We start from the raw sequence: 15,291 nt of genomic DNA, 5'->3' as shown, positions 1-15,291 counted from the left end.
CATCTTGTGACAGTGAGTGACGTTCTTGAGGAGAAAGCCTACCAAAGAAGAAGAAAATGGATCCAGGAAGTGCAAGCTAGCTAACCATCTGTCTTGTGTAATAGGTCTAGTTTTCATGTTTCATGAAGATAATATGACATTATATTAGGTAGATTTATATTGTAGAAAGAAATGCCTTTGCTAATACAAAATAGAAGAATCGAACGACCAGGTTCGACAGTCGATTTGTTCGCCAGATATCCGCATTTGCAGGTGAGTTGACTGGAGTAGCCAAGCAAACTATTTGTATTTATTTTATTTTATTTAACCTTTATTTACCGTTGAGTTGACTAGTTAGCCAAGCAAACTAGCAGCTGTCATGTCGTAAGCAAGTTGTCATTGTTGAAATTAATCACCATTAAGTAACATATCACTTGCTCTTCATGCTATGACATTTTTATTTTATACCATAGGAAAACGCCCGAGTATTTCGGTCCAAGCCGGTTGTAGATGTCGACCCGAAGTGCCTCCTATACATACAGCAACGAGAGTTTGCAGCCACAACACCAGCGGACAGTGAGTATAAACCTATAGTTAAATCAATTGGTCAGCCTAGCTTAACATAGTATATTGTTGCGTCCAACGGCTACCTCTACACTGATAAATTGTAGCTAAAAATCCGCTGTATCCACGACCATGACGAAATGTGTCCCTCTGTTTCCCCAGACTCTGTCGCTGTCCTTGGTTCTGATGATGCAACCACCTGCCACCTAGTTCTGGTGCGACACACAGGTACTGCAGTTCTCTATGTAATGTGTGTTTGTAGATACTATGATAGCATCAAGATGTGAGCTTCTTAATGTCTGCATTTGTACCATCTTGTAGGAAGTGGGGCTGCTTGCCTGGCTCACTGTGATGGCTCCAGCACGTGGAGTGAGGTTCCCCTCATCGTCAAAGCTGTCACATCTCTGAGCAAGGACCCTGCCAAGGAGGGCAGGTAAGAGAACACGCACCCCCCCCCCCCCCCCACACACACACGTAATTGTCCCCTTGCTTCTTTTCCTTCAGGCTGGACCTCCACCTCGTTGGAGGATTTGATGATGAGTCAAAGACGTCCCACAAACTCAGCCTTAACCTATTGTGTACGTGAATCTCCTTCTCTTCCCTCCTGTTTGAATGCAACTGCCACAGTAGCGACACCATTATCAGGCTGCATAGAGAAACTACAACCCTTCTATTGTGTTTTGCAGCGGCCTTCCAGAGACAGAAAGAGGATATTCACCTAGAGACCTGCTGCATCACAGGTACATGTTTCCACTCTGTTATATTCTCTCTCAGCCTGTTTTTCTTTATACAACCCAGAGCTATATATGTAGAGAGTTTGGCTGCCATGTTAGCACAGGGGCCATGTTAGCACAGGGGCCATGTTAGCACAGGGGCCATGATCGAACGGCTGCCATGTTAGTGCCTTTTATTCTTGAAGTTTTGGTGATGTAACAATACGAGAGCGCCTCCGACAATTCCCTATGAAATGACCCCCTGTAAACATGCAAAGCAGGAGAGTGAATTTAATATGTTTTTATTGATTCGCATTCGAGGTGTATCCAAGTCTGTACTGTGTTGTGGTGTCAACAAATTGCATATCTTCTTTCAGTGGACATCTTCATAGTTTTCAAAACCTATCTGAAATAAACAGCACAATGCGGAAGTGTCAATTATCACTTAGCAACAGCTATGGAGGAGGAAGTGGCGCTCTCGGAACGTTCAGACAGAAACCCTAATTGGCCCAACTCTCTGTATATCTGACTCTGCCCCTACCTATCTTGAGGCTCTTTCTCTTTTTTCCACTTGCAGAGATGAATGACGTCTTAGTGGACGGAGCGCACAGACCGGGTGTGCATGGCATAGGTACTGTATCTACACTGCAAATAAATTCACCTTTTGTGTAGCACACAGTTTATAGTATGGCATTAACTGTTTGTCTGCAGGTATAAATATTAAAACAGGGGAGGTGTTCCCCGCCTCGTTCCCTTACAAAGGACCCGCGGAGGAGCTGCGATCAGCACGGACATTCACTGGGGGACAGGTAGGGACTTCCGCATAGATATAGAACCTTAAATAGGCTGATGTCATAGAGCCACTATGCATCGGATTGGCAAATTTGTCCGCATTTTTAGCTGGGTCCTGCTCTAATTGGGACGTCAAGTAGAACTAGAATTCCTGTCTACTGCTATATTGTCTATGCTCTTGCACATCATCTCTGACACTATGTGAAGGATCGATATAAAGAAAGATCAAAGATGACACATTGAATGGCTTGTGGAGTGTCTGGATAGAACCCATGCGCCAGTTGCTAACTACACTTCATCAGACAGTCATATAACATTGTAATTGTATCTCCACAGATGGCTGATATATATGACTCGAACAAAGGAGTTGTGAAGATAGGCCCATGTAAGTGGTCCCCGAATCTAGATATTTCCTTCTGGCTGTCGCAAGACGATGACACCATCTTAAAGGTAAGGTGTAAGAAAATAATACATTACTAATATTGATCCCACAATCACTAGAACTTTAGTTGTATGTCCCTTTAAAACCTTTTTGACAACCTCTAATGTGTTATAGTCCCTGTTTCTGTCAACACTGATACAATGAATGTTGCATAGTATGTTATCAGTATACACACTGATATGTTACTCCCCCTGATTTCCCCCCACCCCCCGACCAGTACCTATCCACGTCCCCTACGGCTGAGCCACCACACTTTGTCCAGCACATCAAGTCCACCATCCAGTTCCTCCTGGAGCACCCCAGTTCAGACAGCGTCTTCCCTGGAGGACAGCCCCAGCACTACCGCAGAACAGAGCAGGGGGACTGGGAGAATGTTAACCAGACATAAAGGGCTTGAGACCCTTCTCTAACCCTCTATTACTTTGACTTTCCCTGGAATCTGTCCGGAAATGGAATCACTCCTTAACTTCTGGAAGACAAGACACTGTGACCCTCCTCTTTACGCCATTGTGGGCGTCACATGTTATTGTTTTTTTTGACTTGGTACCAGTACTCCCTGTATATAGCCTCTTTATTTTTATTTTATTGTTGCTCTTTTATTTTTTACTTTTATTTAGTAATTATTTTTCTTAAATGCATTGTTGGTTAAGGGCTTGTAAGTAAGCATTTTACAGTAAGGTAAAATTGTATTCGAAGCCAAACCACGAAACATAAATAACGAAAAGCAAAACATAGAATAATCACATCCCACCCTCACCCCTGATTGGAGGACATCAAACATTTGCCCTGTACATTTCTGTTTCAACACTCATAAATTCTGCCCTTCCGACAGCCACAGATGAACCCATCTTTCTCAATAACTCATCATTCTACCATGGTGTCTCACTAGGGACTTGAACCTCCCCAACTGCAACATTTCTGCTGAAATTGCCTTAAAAATAACATTTATTTTGTTTACTTGACTGGCTGGCCCCAGTGAAGACAGGACAGGCGGAGCTCTTATGTATTTGTCCCAAATGGCACCATTTTCTGTATTTAGTGCAGTCATAGGGCTCTGGTCAAAAGTAGTGCACTATGTAGGGACTGGGGTACAATTTGGGACAGATGATATCTTTCTATTACTGATGATTGTTGTTGGGATGTTTTAATTCTTGAGTTGGCGAAGGTCTGCACCCACGCGGTCTGTTGGATTGCACAATGTGTTCATCTGAGTCCTACCTGGTGTAGTCATGTTATCCAGTAGCTGTAGATGTACCCTTACTGGACAAAACATTAAGAACACCTTCCTAATATTGTTTCCTTTTGCCCTCAGAACAGTGGCTGCTTGCTATTTCTTTGTCACATTTTAGCTAGGCAGGTTAGGAGAATGAGGTTAAGGTTGGGGAAATGGTTAGGCTTAGCTAAAATGTTACAAGGAAACAGAAAACATCCACGCAAGAAGGTCTGGAGTGGCAACCAATCTGGCCAATTAGCTATTAGGTTTCCATACACTCACTTATGTTGATCCTCCCAATTATTTAGTAACGCCTACTTTCAGACACTCCATGTATGCACTTGCCCATGACTCAAATTTGCATCAATGACTAAGGTCTGGTTCAAATATGGCTGAGTTATTGATAAATCAATCTTTATCAATGGACACATTTTCCTTTCTAAATTCATTTCACAGTGGCCTATCAACTTGAAACTTTTTAGGGCCACCAAAGACATTGCCATGATGAACCATCATAAGGAAACTACTGTATTAACAATTCACTTTTTTGACTATGTAATGAGTTTTAGTAAGGTTGGATGTCTTGCGTTTATAGCCATGGTGATCAACTGCACTGATGGAGCGGAAATCACAGAAGATATATGTGGTAGTTGCAGCAGAGAAATACACTGCTCAAAAAAATAAAGGGAACACTAAAATAACACATCCTAGATCTGAATGGATGAAATATTCTTAAATACTTTTTTCTTTACATAGTTGAATGTGCTGACAACAAAATCACACAAAAATTATCAATGGAAATCTAATTTATCAACCCTTGGAGGTCTGGATTTGGAGTCACACTCAAAATTAAAGTGGAAAACCACACTATACAGGCTGATCCAACTTTGATGTTATGTCCTTAAAACAAGTCAAAATTAGGCTCAGTAGTGTGTGTGGCCTCCATGTGCCTGTATGACCTCCCTACAACGCCTGGGCACGCTCCTGATGAGGTGGCGGATGGTCTCCTGAGGGATCTCCTCCCAGACCTGGACTAAAGCATCCGCCAACTCCTGGGCAGTCTGTGAAGAGCACAGGGCGCCAGTGGCGAATTTGCCAATCTTGGTGTTCTCTGGAAAATGCCAAACGTCCTGCACGGTGTTAGGCTGTAAGCACAACCCCCACCTGTGGACGTCGGGCCCACCCTCATGGAGTCTGTTTCTGACCGTTTGAGCAGACACATGCACATTTGTGGCCTGCTGGAGGTCATTTTGCAGGGTTCTGGCAGTGCTCCTCCTGCTCCTCCTTGCACAAAGGCGGAGGTAGCGGTCCTGCTGCTGGGTTGTTGCCCTCCTACGGTCTCCTGATGTACTGGCCTGTCTCCTGGTAGCGCCTCCATGCTCTGGACACTACGCTGACAGACACAGCAAACCTTCTTGCCACAGCTCGCATTGATGTGCCAATCTGGATGAGCTGCACTACCTGAGCCACTTGTGTGGGTTGTAGACTCCGTCTCATGCTACCACTAGAGTGAAAGCACCGCCAGCATTCAAAAGTGACCAAAACATCAGCCAGGAAGCATAGGAACTGAGAAGTGGTCTGTGGTCACCACCTGTAGAACCACTCCTTTATTGGGGGTGTCTTGCTAATTGCCTATAATTTCCACCTGTTGTCTATTCCATTTGCACAACAGCATGTGAAATTTATTGTCAATCAGTGTTGCTTCCTAAGTGGACAGTTTGATTTCACAGAAGTGTGATTGACTTGGAGTTACATTGTGTTGTTTAAGTGTTCCCTTTATTTTTTTGAGCAGTGTATTTGGGTGTGAGAGATTGTAGTGTCGAAGATCTACAGGAAGTTTTGAGAGAAGGGGTTCCATCCTCCCAGGCTGACGGTCTGGTTTAGGATCGTTTAGGGCCAAAGTAGTGGGATGGGGTGGTGGATTTGGGGGGATAGTGTATAGGTGCAGTGTTAGATGGTGGTGCAATTCAAGATTTCCCCATTCCCCTTTTCTTTATTTTAGGACCAATGTGTAATCCGCATTGTGAAAGGCAGGTAGCCTAAAGGTTAGAGTGTTGTGACAGTTACCGAAAGGTCGCTGGTTCGAAAACCCAATCCGACAATGTGAAATATTTCTATATGACCTTGAGCAAGGTACAGCCCACACATGGCCCCAATATGCGACACAGCATCTAGTCTATTTAAAATTCAGAAGATTTTAAAAAGAGAAATATATTAAAACTTTTCATTATTATTCCATGTTTATGTATTTTATGGCTTTTGAATTTGAAAGACATACCGGCTCATTTTCCTCGAAGCCCACACATGTCCCATGTTTTCCCTTTGAGGACCCCAGCCAAATAATGGTAATTCAATGCAACAAAAAAAGCTAACAATTTAGAATGGGCTGAAGATGGACCAGCCTATCAAGCTTTTGTCAGAACTCTCCCATGACCAGTCAGCTGTTTGTCTTATAATGTGTCCTCTTACTGTTATTTCTGATGTGGACAACAATTCCTAATAGATGGGCCTCCTGTGTCTTTGTTGCTCAATATCTATCCATTGTTTTATTGTTTCTTAGAAATTGAGTGTTTTTCACTTGGTTTTTGATTAGATTGTTTGCTGAAAATATGTTTACATTTTGATCGCTAAACTATTTAGCCTTGGTATAGCCCAAAAGAGGGTCACTTTTTTTTTTACCCAGCTGTTTTTTATTATTTGGTACATCCCATTTGCTGACCTGTACACACAAGATGGCAGCTTCGTTGGAAGAAGAATTTGAAGATGCGCCCGATGTGGAGCCTTTAGAACCAACATTGAAAAACATTATAGAGCAGAAATCTCTGAAATGGATATTTGTTGGAGGCAAAGGTGGCGTTGGCAAAACAACATGCAGGTAGGTCGATGCAAAATAGTGCTTTGTCACTATTGGCTAGCGTCACTAGCAAAATGAATGGCCTAGCCAAGTATAGATATCTAGCTAGCTAGCGTAGCTTGTTCAATACCGCTAGCCCGACGTTCAATTAATGTTTCTTTATTTACATTAATTTACCATCAGCTTAGCTCTTATTTCAGTGGGAAACACAGTGAGCTAACGTTAGCTAGTTATATGGTTAGCTAAAATGACAATAATAGCTAGCAACTGTAGCTAACTAGTTAGCTAGCTGTCAAATTCACAAGACTGTCATTACTTACTACGTTAGCTAGCAATCCAGCGAGTTTTAAACAGTTCTGAACAATCTTTTACATTAACAGCAAGCATCAGGTTAGCAAACTCGGCTATCTATCTAATGTTATCTAGCTAACTAGTTTTAGCTAGACACTACCATCAACTCAACATGGACCATCACTTTCAAACACCAACTTCAAAGTTCGGTGGTTAAATTTGTCAGTTTCATGTGAAGCTGATTTTTATTTAATTGAGACGACATCATGTTTCTAATGTAGTAACGTATACATGCATACGTAAACAATTTCTAACTGAAGGGTTGAAAAAGATAACTGTTTGTCTGTGCTCATGTGTCTGTCTATCAGTGTTCATGTCTATGGTCATATTTGTCTGTCAGTGCGTGCTCATGACATTTCTGTCTATGTGTGCTAATGTTTCCGTCTGTCCTTTGCCCCCACAGCTGCAGTCTGGCTGTACAGCTGGCTGCGGTGCGTGACAGCGTGCTCATCATCTCCACTGACCCGGCACACAACATCTCAGATGCCTTTGACCAGAAGTTCTCAAAGGTGCCCACAAAAGTCCAGGGCTACGAGAACCTCTTTGCTATGGTATGTTAGCATTAGACCCAGTTTCTTTGCCCCAGTTTTTTTCTGTCTACACTACAGACTGGTGATGTCGCTTTCTGCAGTATGCACTCTCTTACTGGATTTTGAGAATGAGTAGAGGCAAAGAGCTGGTTTGTCAGTCTACCTCCTCACCGTCAATATATTCATAGAAGTCGACTTAGGAGAGCTTATGTTGACTTGAGGGTGACATTCAGCAAGCTTTGTTTGGAGAATGACACAGGCAAGACTGTAAACTCTTGATTCACACAATAGTTTGTGTTTCACACACAATCTAGCCATCAGTATAAAAAAAAGTCCTGCAAGCAGTCTGTTTTTCCCTAAGATGGAGATTTTCTCTTTCCTCCTGTGTCTTGCCCTAACCTCTGCTCTGTCTGTGTTGTCTGTCTGTGTGTGTGCCCCTGCAGGAGATTGATCCCAGCCTGGGTGTGGCGGAGCTCCCAGATGAGTTCTTTGAAGAGGATAACATGCTGAGTATGGGCAAGAAGATGATGCAGGAGGCCATGAGTGCCTTCCCCGGCATCGACGAGGCCATGAGCTACGCAGAGGTCATGAGGTATGGAGACGCGCGCACACACAGAGGTCATGAAGTCAACACTTAATGGCTCTCCACATAGTTATCGATACACATTGTGCTTTGAGTGTTTTTAAAAGTTCTTTAAATTCAGTGAATCATTGGTTATGTTCAGTTTCTGTGCTATAATGCACCATATCCATGGATGATAGTGTGGCTGTTGGTCTGTACTTGTGGTGGTAGAAATGAGTTGGGCTGCTGTTATTGGGCTTTATTGTCACCCGAATCAAATTCATACGTCTGGGTTAGCTTAACCCTTTTCCTACAATTTCCACAGCCATAATTTTAAAAATCCTTCTGTTTAAATGAAATATGTTTTTTTTTTGCAAAGGGTCTCAATCCACCGCATCTGCCGATATTGCCCTTCCGCACTTGCGGTGAAAGGTGGCAAAGCTAGAGCGGTGTTTGTCAGACCATTAGACATCCCGAAAATCGGTCTTCTCACGAATATGTCTGTAGTGTCTGAACGGCTTGTTCTCCATTTTGCTCTACGACCCCCACAAGTATCACGGGACTCATCTGAAGTCGTTACTGCCTCTTCTGCCTGTAGCGTCCAAGCAGTTTGAGCTACACACTAATATGACCACAAACACATACATGTCTCTAGGACACTCACAAGACTCGTATGACGGTCCCCTGTACGGGATTTAAAAAGTAGTTTATTTCCTAAAATAAGAATAGATCTCTCTTATATCTCTCAGATATAGGATGGACACTTCAGAACAAACTTCCTTAGTATAGTAAAAAAAATATGTTCCAAGTAATTGATCTGTTATTCAATGCGTTTAATAGCAGTAATGCCAAATTTAATGTGTGTGTATGTGTATATATATATATATATATATATTTATTTATTTATTTATTTATTTATTTATTTATTTATTATTACGTTAAGGCAGCGGTTCCTAAATCATATTTTCTTGGTCACATACACATGGTTAGCAGATGCTAATGCGAGTGTAGCTAAATGCTTGTGCTTCTAGTTCCGACAGTGCAGTAATATCTAACAAGTGATTTAACAAATTCACAACAACTACCTTATACACACAAGTGTAAAGGGACGAATTAGAGTATGTACATACAAATATATGGATGGCTGTGTGGCATAGGCAAGATGCAGTAGATGGTATAGAGTACAGTATATACATGAGATGAGTAATGTAGGGTATGTAAACATTATATAAGGTGGAATTGTTTAAAGTGACTAGTGATACATTTATTACATCCAAGTATTAAAGTGGCTAGAGGTTTGAGTCAGTATGTTGGCAGCAGCCACTCAATGTTAGTGATGGCTGTTTAACAGTTTGATGGCCTTGAGATAGAAGCTGTTTTTCAGTCTCTCGGCCCCCGCTTTGATGCACTAGTTTAGTTTCTGGGGGGGTTCTACTAAGCTAAAATAGATTTGTTTTAAGATGGTCACACCAAGGATCATTTAGCTATTTGAATTTTAAGACCCGTTAAGGCAGGGTTTCCCAAACTGTTTTGTTTTTTACTCTAACATTACACAGCTGATTCAAAGCTTGATGATTAGTTGATTATTTTAATCAGTTGTGTAGTTCTAGGGCAAAAAAACAACCGTTTGGGAAACCCTGCCTTAATAAGGGGTCTTAATATTCATAATCAAATAGCTAAATCATCTTAAAACAAAAATATATGTTAGCTTAGAAACTAGAGGGTTAATAAGGTTATATTGACTAACTCCAGTGTTCCTCAGTCATACTCTTTTCCTCTCCGTTCAGGTTAGTGAAAGGCATGAACTTCTCTGTGGTGGTGTTCGACACTGCCCCCACTGGCCACACGCTACGTCTGCTCAACTTCCCCACCATAGTGGAGAGAGGCCTGGGACGACTCATGCAGATCAAGAACCAGATCAGTCCCTTCATCTCACAGGTAAGGTCTACTAGCCCTAAACCAGATCAGCCCCTTCATCTCACAGGTAAGGTCTACTAGCCCTAAACCAGATCAGCCCCTTCATCTCACAGGTAAGGTCTACTGACTGTTGATTTATTTCTGTGTTAAGCATGAAGCTCTAGTTTCTCTGTTTTTATTGACCAGAGTTGCTGTCTGAGTCGGTAGCATCAGTTCTCTTATTGTTGCCACTTGTGCATGATCCTTCTCTCTAATTCTCGCTCCCTCTTTCTCCCCCGTAGATGTGTAACATGCTGGGTCTGGGAGACATGAACGCAGACCAGCTGGCCTCTAAGCTGGAGGAGACCCTACCAGTCATCCGCTCTGTCAGTGAGCAGTTCAAAGACCCTGTAAGTCAGACCAACACCGACCCATTTAGAAACATCGATCTCCTTAACAATGCTTTACCGAACATCTTCGCTCTAGGAAAACATTGATGTGTATGCAGTGTGTATATACACCTGCATTATGTAAATTTGTTTGATAACCACTCTACTTCACAATGTGGAGTTATTTGAGTATTGTGTGTTAATTACAGTTTTTGGAGTCCGTATAGCGACTATGTCTCTACTTGTGTTTGACGCCTCTCTCCACACTCCCTCATAGGAACAAACAACGTTTATCTGTGTGTGCATCGCCGAGTTCCTGTCCTTGTACGAGACGGAGCGCCTGATCCAGGAGCTGGCCAAGTGTCGCATCGACACGCACAACATTATCGTCAACCAGCTGGTGTTCCCCGACTCAGACCGGCCATGCAAGATGTGCGAGGCCCGCCACAAGATCCAGTCCAAGTACCTGGACCAGGTAAAGCACGGCATAAGTAGTCTTCATGTTGTCAATGGCAGTAGTCTGTCACCACGTGCTCTGCCCCTACAATGGTGTCCTAACCTTTATTCTCTGTCCCAGATGGAGGATCTATATGAAGATTTCCACATAATCAAGTTACCGCTGCTGCCCCACGAGGTACGGGGGTCCGAAAAAGTCAACACCTTCTCAATGCAACTCCTGGAGCCCTACATCCCCCCTACCAAGTGATTGACCTCTGACTCCCAGTCTGAACTCACCATCTCCGTCCCCCTTGACCCCAGCCTCACTCCTGCATTACAGCAACCCAGCAAGAACATCCTCTTCATCTTCAGGAACCTAAACCACTACAGCAAAAACATCCCCATCCTCTTTATCTTCAGGAACCTAAACCACTACAGCAAGAACGACACACACACTCTCACAGGGGGCGGACAACACAGAACACCAGGACACACAACCACCTGCTCCTGTTGTAGGCCTACAGTCTAAAAGAGAAAGGAGGATCCACATGTGATTTATCTCTCTTCTCACTTTTCTCTATCATTCTATCCATACCATTCTATCCATCTTATCTCACCAGGGAAAAGATGAACTATTCCTAAAGAATGTAACTTTTCCCAGAGGAACACTCAAGGCCCCCCCCTCCTCCTCTTCCTGCCTCCCTCATCCTATTTTTCCTTCCATATTCCAGCCTCAGTAATGTACAAGTGAAACTATCCTTAATGGCTGAGTTTGGTGTCTGGTGCCGCTGCTGTGTTTTTCAGTATAAAACAGCTTTGAGACGATGGACTGCATCTTTGGTTTTTACCATGTGGTTTAATTAGACTGTATCTGTTTGGTTTGCATCTGAAATGGCACCCTATTCCCTGTATAGTGCATTATTGCCACACATTTTGACCAGGGCCCTGGTCAAAAGTAGTGCACTATATATAGGGAATAGGGTGCCATTTTGGATGCACATTCTGACTTCTTAATGCCCTCCATTGTGGGAATGGAGAATAATATGAGTAGTGGGAGAGTTTAGTCTGTTTTGGATGAAGGTGGGTGTGTGATGCAGGGTGAGGACTTACGACCCCAGGGTGAATAGTCACTATGAAGAGGGATATAGGCCTAGAGGGAAGGGTTTTCAGATCATGTTATATTTCTGTCCCACCAATCCCATCAGTCCACTGACCAGCCTTAGAAGGGCATTTGAATACTTGAGTAATAATAGCATGGACATACTTAACTACATTATTTGACCAAAATGTTGTTCTCACGCACCACATGTTTATGGTGTAAATAGCATGTCCCCACCTACATTTAGCTCAGCTCTTGGATAAAGAAATTATATTTATTGATCACTGAGCAGTGTCATTCATCTATAATCTACAGTATCAGATGGCTACTTGTAATTATTTTATGCCAATGTCATTGTTTTCCCTACTCTAGGAGGCCACTGAATCAGTCTTTGTGTAAAGCTTTTAAAGTGCCACGTTTCTCTCTAGCCTGGTTGAACCAGACTGAATGCAGCACTCACCATTGACTACCATTGAGTACAGTGTTCAGCCTGGGTGGGGGAGACTTAGCCTGGTTAAACCAATCTCTTTCTCCCTGGTCAAAAGTAGTGCATTATATAGGGAATGGTGTGCTGTTTCAGACACACCCTGTCTGTTGTGTAGAGGGCTCTCTATTTGGGTACACAGCGTGATGCTAGTTGGCTACTTGGCTTAATGAATACCTTATTAGTGCATTATAATATACAATTGATTACTGAATGTTGATTGGTCCCCTGTTGAAAGGTTGAGTCATTATTTAGACATCATTCCGTGTGGGATTTTTGTGTTGCTTGCATTAGTGCACAATTGGCACAGCTTCTTTGTGATCCACAGGCAAAATGTCCCACTAGCTGTCAATTTGACTTGTCATCAAGATAGTCACACACCAGAAGTGGTCATTATACTACCAGCTATAGCCCCATAATCTCTGCAGCAGCAACACAAGTCTTGGAAGGGTCCTTTTGATTTGATTTTGTCCCCCCCCCCCAGACAATTGTTAAACTTACTAAATAAAAAACAAACATGTCTAATTCGCAGGGAGATTTTTGGTTGTGTTTTTATTCATTAACACAGCTTTCATAACCAAATAATGTTACGGACGCAGGCGACCCCAAGACGCAGCCGGGACACGCATGGATGGTCTGCGGTATAACATGCCTTGTTGAACAACAGATTTGTCTTGACAGGTCCTGACTTTGTGGGTGACTTCTACGCTCAGAACCCGCAAACAACAGGCCTCCTGTAGAGCTGACAGTGTTTTGTAGAATGAATTCAAATGTGTCAATGGACTGGAAAAAAACACTTGCCTCGTTCAAAAAACATATATAATTCACCATAACCTATTTCTAATATATGCACAATTCAATAAATATTACCATACTGTTACATGGTTTAGTCTTTTATCAGTGGCAGTCTGACTTTCCTGTTTTCCAATACTTGTTTTCTTCTAGTTTTTACGCACATTTTTGACATTGTGTAGCGCTCCGCAGGCTGTCGCTTGTGGTCCATCACCGATTTAAAATGCACTGTGCAGAAAAGCTCGCTCTCCCAGTAGGGGGCATGTACTAACGAGCTTCTTCTCCCTCCAATTTTCGGGATTTGCCTCGGGGCGCTCGAACCACTGAACGCACTGCTGAGGCTCCAGCATCCAAGGATTTCCCTCTACTGCTGCCTTCTTTTACTGTATGATGTATCGGCTGAATGGGTTACCAACGATGGACGTAGAATGGTTAGTAGAGAATATTAAAGTTGTACAGATGTATTAGGCTATGAAATATGTAAGGGCTTTGATCGTGCGCAGCAATAATGCTAAGCGCGGAGATTGTTGATTAACCTGAACCTGCAAACACCCCAAAGATCCACTCACTGCACAACAGTAGACTAGAGGTAATACCATTTGTTTCATATCTGTCCTAAATTTGTCCATCGAACTAGGTATTTTCATGGACTTTTACGCAAAGTCTAAATGTGTTGTGTTCTGGTGGGGTGTAGGTGGATAGGAAGGGAAGGGAAAGCTCTGGACACAACTCTGCAGTTGTCTGCTTAATGCTGTCGTCTGGACTCTCATACATAAGTATATTTGCCTCTCCTCGTCACGCTTTGAAAAAACTCGCAAAAACAAAAAAATGCATTGTACAAAATGTGCATGTTAATATTTTCAAAATACTCAAATTTCATTTTAGAAACATTGTACACCAATACACTAATTTGCTAATAAGTGCTAAATATTTATTTGAGTGTACTATTGCACCACTATATCCGAGGCATACTAATGAGATAACAGCGCCATTCCTGACATGACCGGACAGGTAACAAAATGAACGATAGCTAAATTAAATACAAACACGTCACATTTCACAACATACCTGCATGGAATGGATACAAATGCAAGGCAAACGTTAATGCTGCCGTCTGGACTGTCGTACATAAGTATATTTGCCTGACAAAAGACATTGCAGAATTCCCGTGAGAAACTCGTCAGAAAACTCACGCTGTCTGTACCTGAAAGAGAGCCTCTCCCGCACCCAAAGCTAACGGTAACCTTGCACATTTGCAATCAAAGTTGCTCTCGAAAATGATCCCCATTCACGCTAATATATATTCCTACTAACAGGAGTGCAACAACACTAAATCAATTATGATATGTTGCTTGTTTTTTTTTGTGTGCATTTGTGAACACTTGCTAACATGTGCATTCAAAATAAACATAAACACATACCTCTCCTCATCACGCTTTGACCAAACTGAGGCGTAAAGCATGGTTCTCGTAGATGACATCACAACATCAACAATAAAATAGTTCACTCTTGAGAGTATTGTAATACATCTGAAAATAACCATAAATTAATAAATAAAAAATAAATATGAGGGATTTTCGGTGAAATACATAAAGTATATTTTACACCTGTTACATAAACAAAACTGTATCGGTATGATTTGTGGAGGGTTAGACATGGGTTTTCTTTCCATTTCCCTTGATTAATAGAAACAAAACTGTATCGGTATGATTTGTGGAGGGTTAGACATGGGTTTTCTTTCCATTTCCCTTGATTAATAGAAACAAAACTAACACAATATATGTTTTCCGAGATATACTATTTTTTTTATATGATAGAATAACTGATAGATGACATCATGACGGTCACCTACACCGCGCAAGTTGCCAATGCGCGCTTCTGCGGGTTCTCCAAACTGCTCCTAGCCTGGAGGGGAAGCATCTACAAGGTCTTATGGAAGGAGTTCCTTGCTTTCTTCGCCATGTACACTGCCATCAGTGTCACTTACAGGTATGAGAGCCTTTGGCTACCAAGTTTACATAATTGTTTTAACTTTCCATTACTATTTGAAGCTTTCAGTTTGTTTTAATTGGTGCACATTATTATGTAACTTTTACCTCTTAAGATTCTTCCTCTTTGATGACCAGAAGAGGTATTTTGAAAAACTGGCAATTTACTGCAACCACTATGCCAGTCTCATCCCCATGTCTTTTG

At 42.2% G+C, this 15,291-nt stretch overlaps 3 protein-coding genes across 4 annotated transcripts in view; all 3 read left to right on the top strand.

Moving 5' to 3' along the window:
- Nucleotides 1–20: 20 nt before the first annotated feature.
- On the top strand, nucleotides 21–5,934 carry LOC139369570 (protein N-terminal asparagine amidohydrolase-like). Its single transcript, XM_071108820.1, has 10 exons — nucleotides 21–252; nucleotides 453–555; nucleotides 706–771; nucleotides 865–976; nucleotides 1,048–1,121; nucleotides 1,230–1,283; nucleotides 1,834–1,887; nucleotides 1,968–2,065; nucleotides 2,385–2,498; nucleotides 2,708–5,934. The coding sequence occupies exons 1-10, from the start codon at nucleotides 172–174 to the stop codon at nucleotides 2,876–2,878; spliced, it is 927 nt and encodes a 308-aa protein (XP_070964921.1). The 5' UTR covers nucleotides 21–171; the 3' UTR covers nucleotides 2,879–5,934.
- Nucleotides 5,935–6,408: 474 nt separating this feature from the next.
- Nucleotides 6,409–13,186, top strand: LOC139370251 (ATPase GET3-like). The gene is made up of 7 exons (XM_071109611.1): nucleotides 6,409–6,578; nucleotides 7,312–7,459; nucleotides 7,882–8,030; nucleotides 9,788–9,938; nucleotides 10,199–10,306; nucleotides 10,563–10,760; nucleotides 10,863–13,186. Exons 1-7 carry the CDS (start codon nucleotides 6,436–6,438, stop codon nucleotides 10,989–10,991), a joined length of 1,026 nt encoding a protein of 341 aa, XP_070965712.1. The 5' UTR covers nucleotides 6,409–6,435; the 3' UTR covers nucleotides 10,992–13,186.
- Nucleotides 13,187–13,432: 246 nt separating this feature from the next.
- Nucleotides 13,433–15,291, top strand: part of LOC139369569 (bestrophin-2a-like) — an 8,078-nt gene continuing 6,219 nt past the window's right edge. Inside the window, exons 1-3 of one of the 2 annotated variants that reach the window (XM_071108819.1) lie at nucleotides 13,433–13,529; nucleotides 14,916–15,087; nucleotides 15,203–15,291. The exon at nucleotides 15,203–15,291 is cut by the window's right edge and continues 6 nt beyond it. In XM_071108819.1, coding sequence (XP_070964920.1) covers nucleotides 14,936–15,087; nucleotides 15,203–15,291 — 241 coding nt within the window. In that variant the 5' untranslated portion in view covers nucleotides 13,433–13,529; nucleotides 14,916–14,935. Of the gene's footprint in view, nucleotides 13,530–13,589; nucleotides 13,688–14,915; nucleotides 15,088–15,202 lie in introns of those variants that run through there. The other variant, XM_071108818.1, reaches the window with a different exon arrangement.

The sequence above is a fragment of the Oncorhynchus clarkii genome, chromosome 17 (assembly GCF_045791955.1).
Source record: "Oncorhynchus clarkii lewisi isolate Uvic-CL-2024 chromosome 17, UVic_Ocla_1.0, whole genome shotgun sequence".
Classification (NCBI taxonomy): Eukaryota; Metazoa; Chordata; class Actinopteri; order Salmoniformes; family Salmonidae; genus Oncorhynchus; species Oncorhynchus clarkii.
The sequence above is the reverse complement of the archived record's forward strand: the minus strand, read 5'-3'. Positions and strand labels throughout refer to the sequence as shown.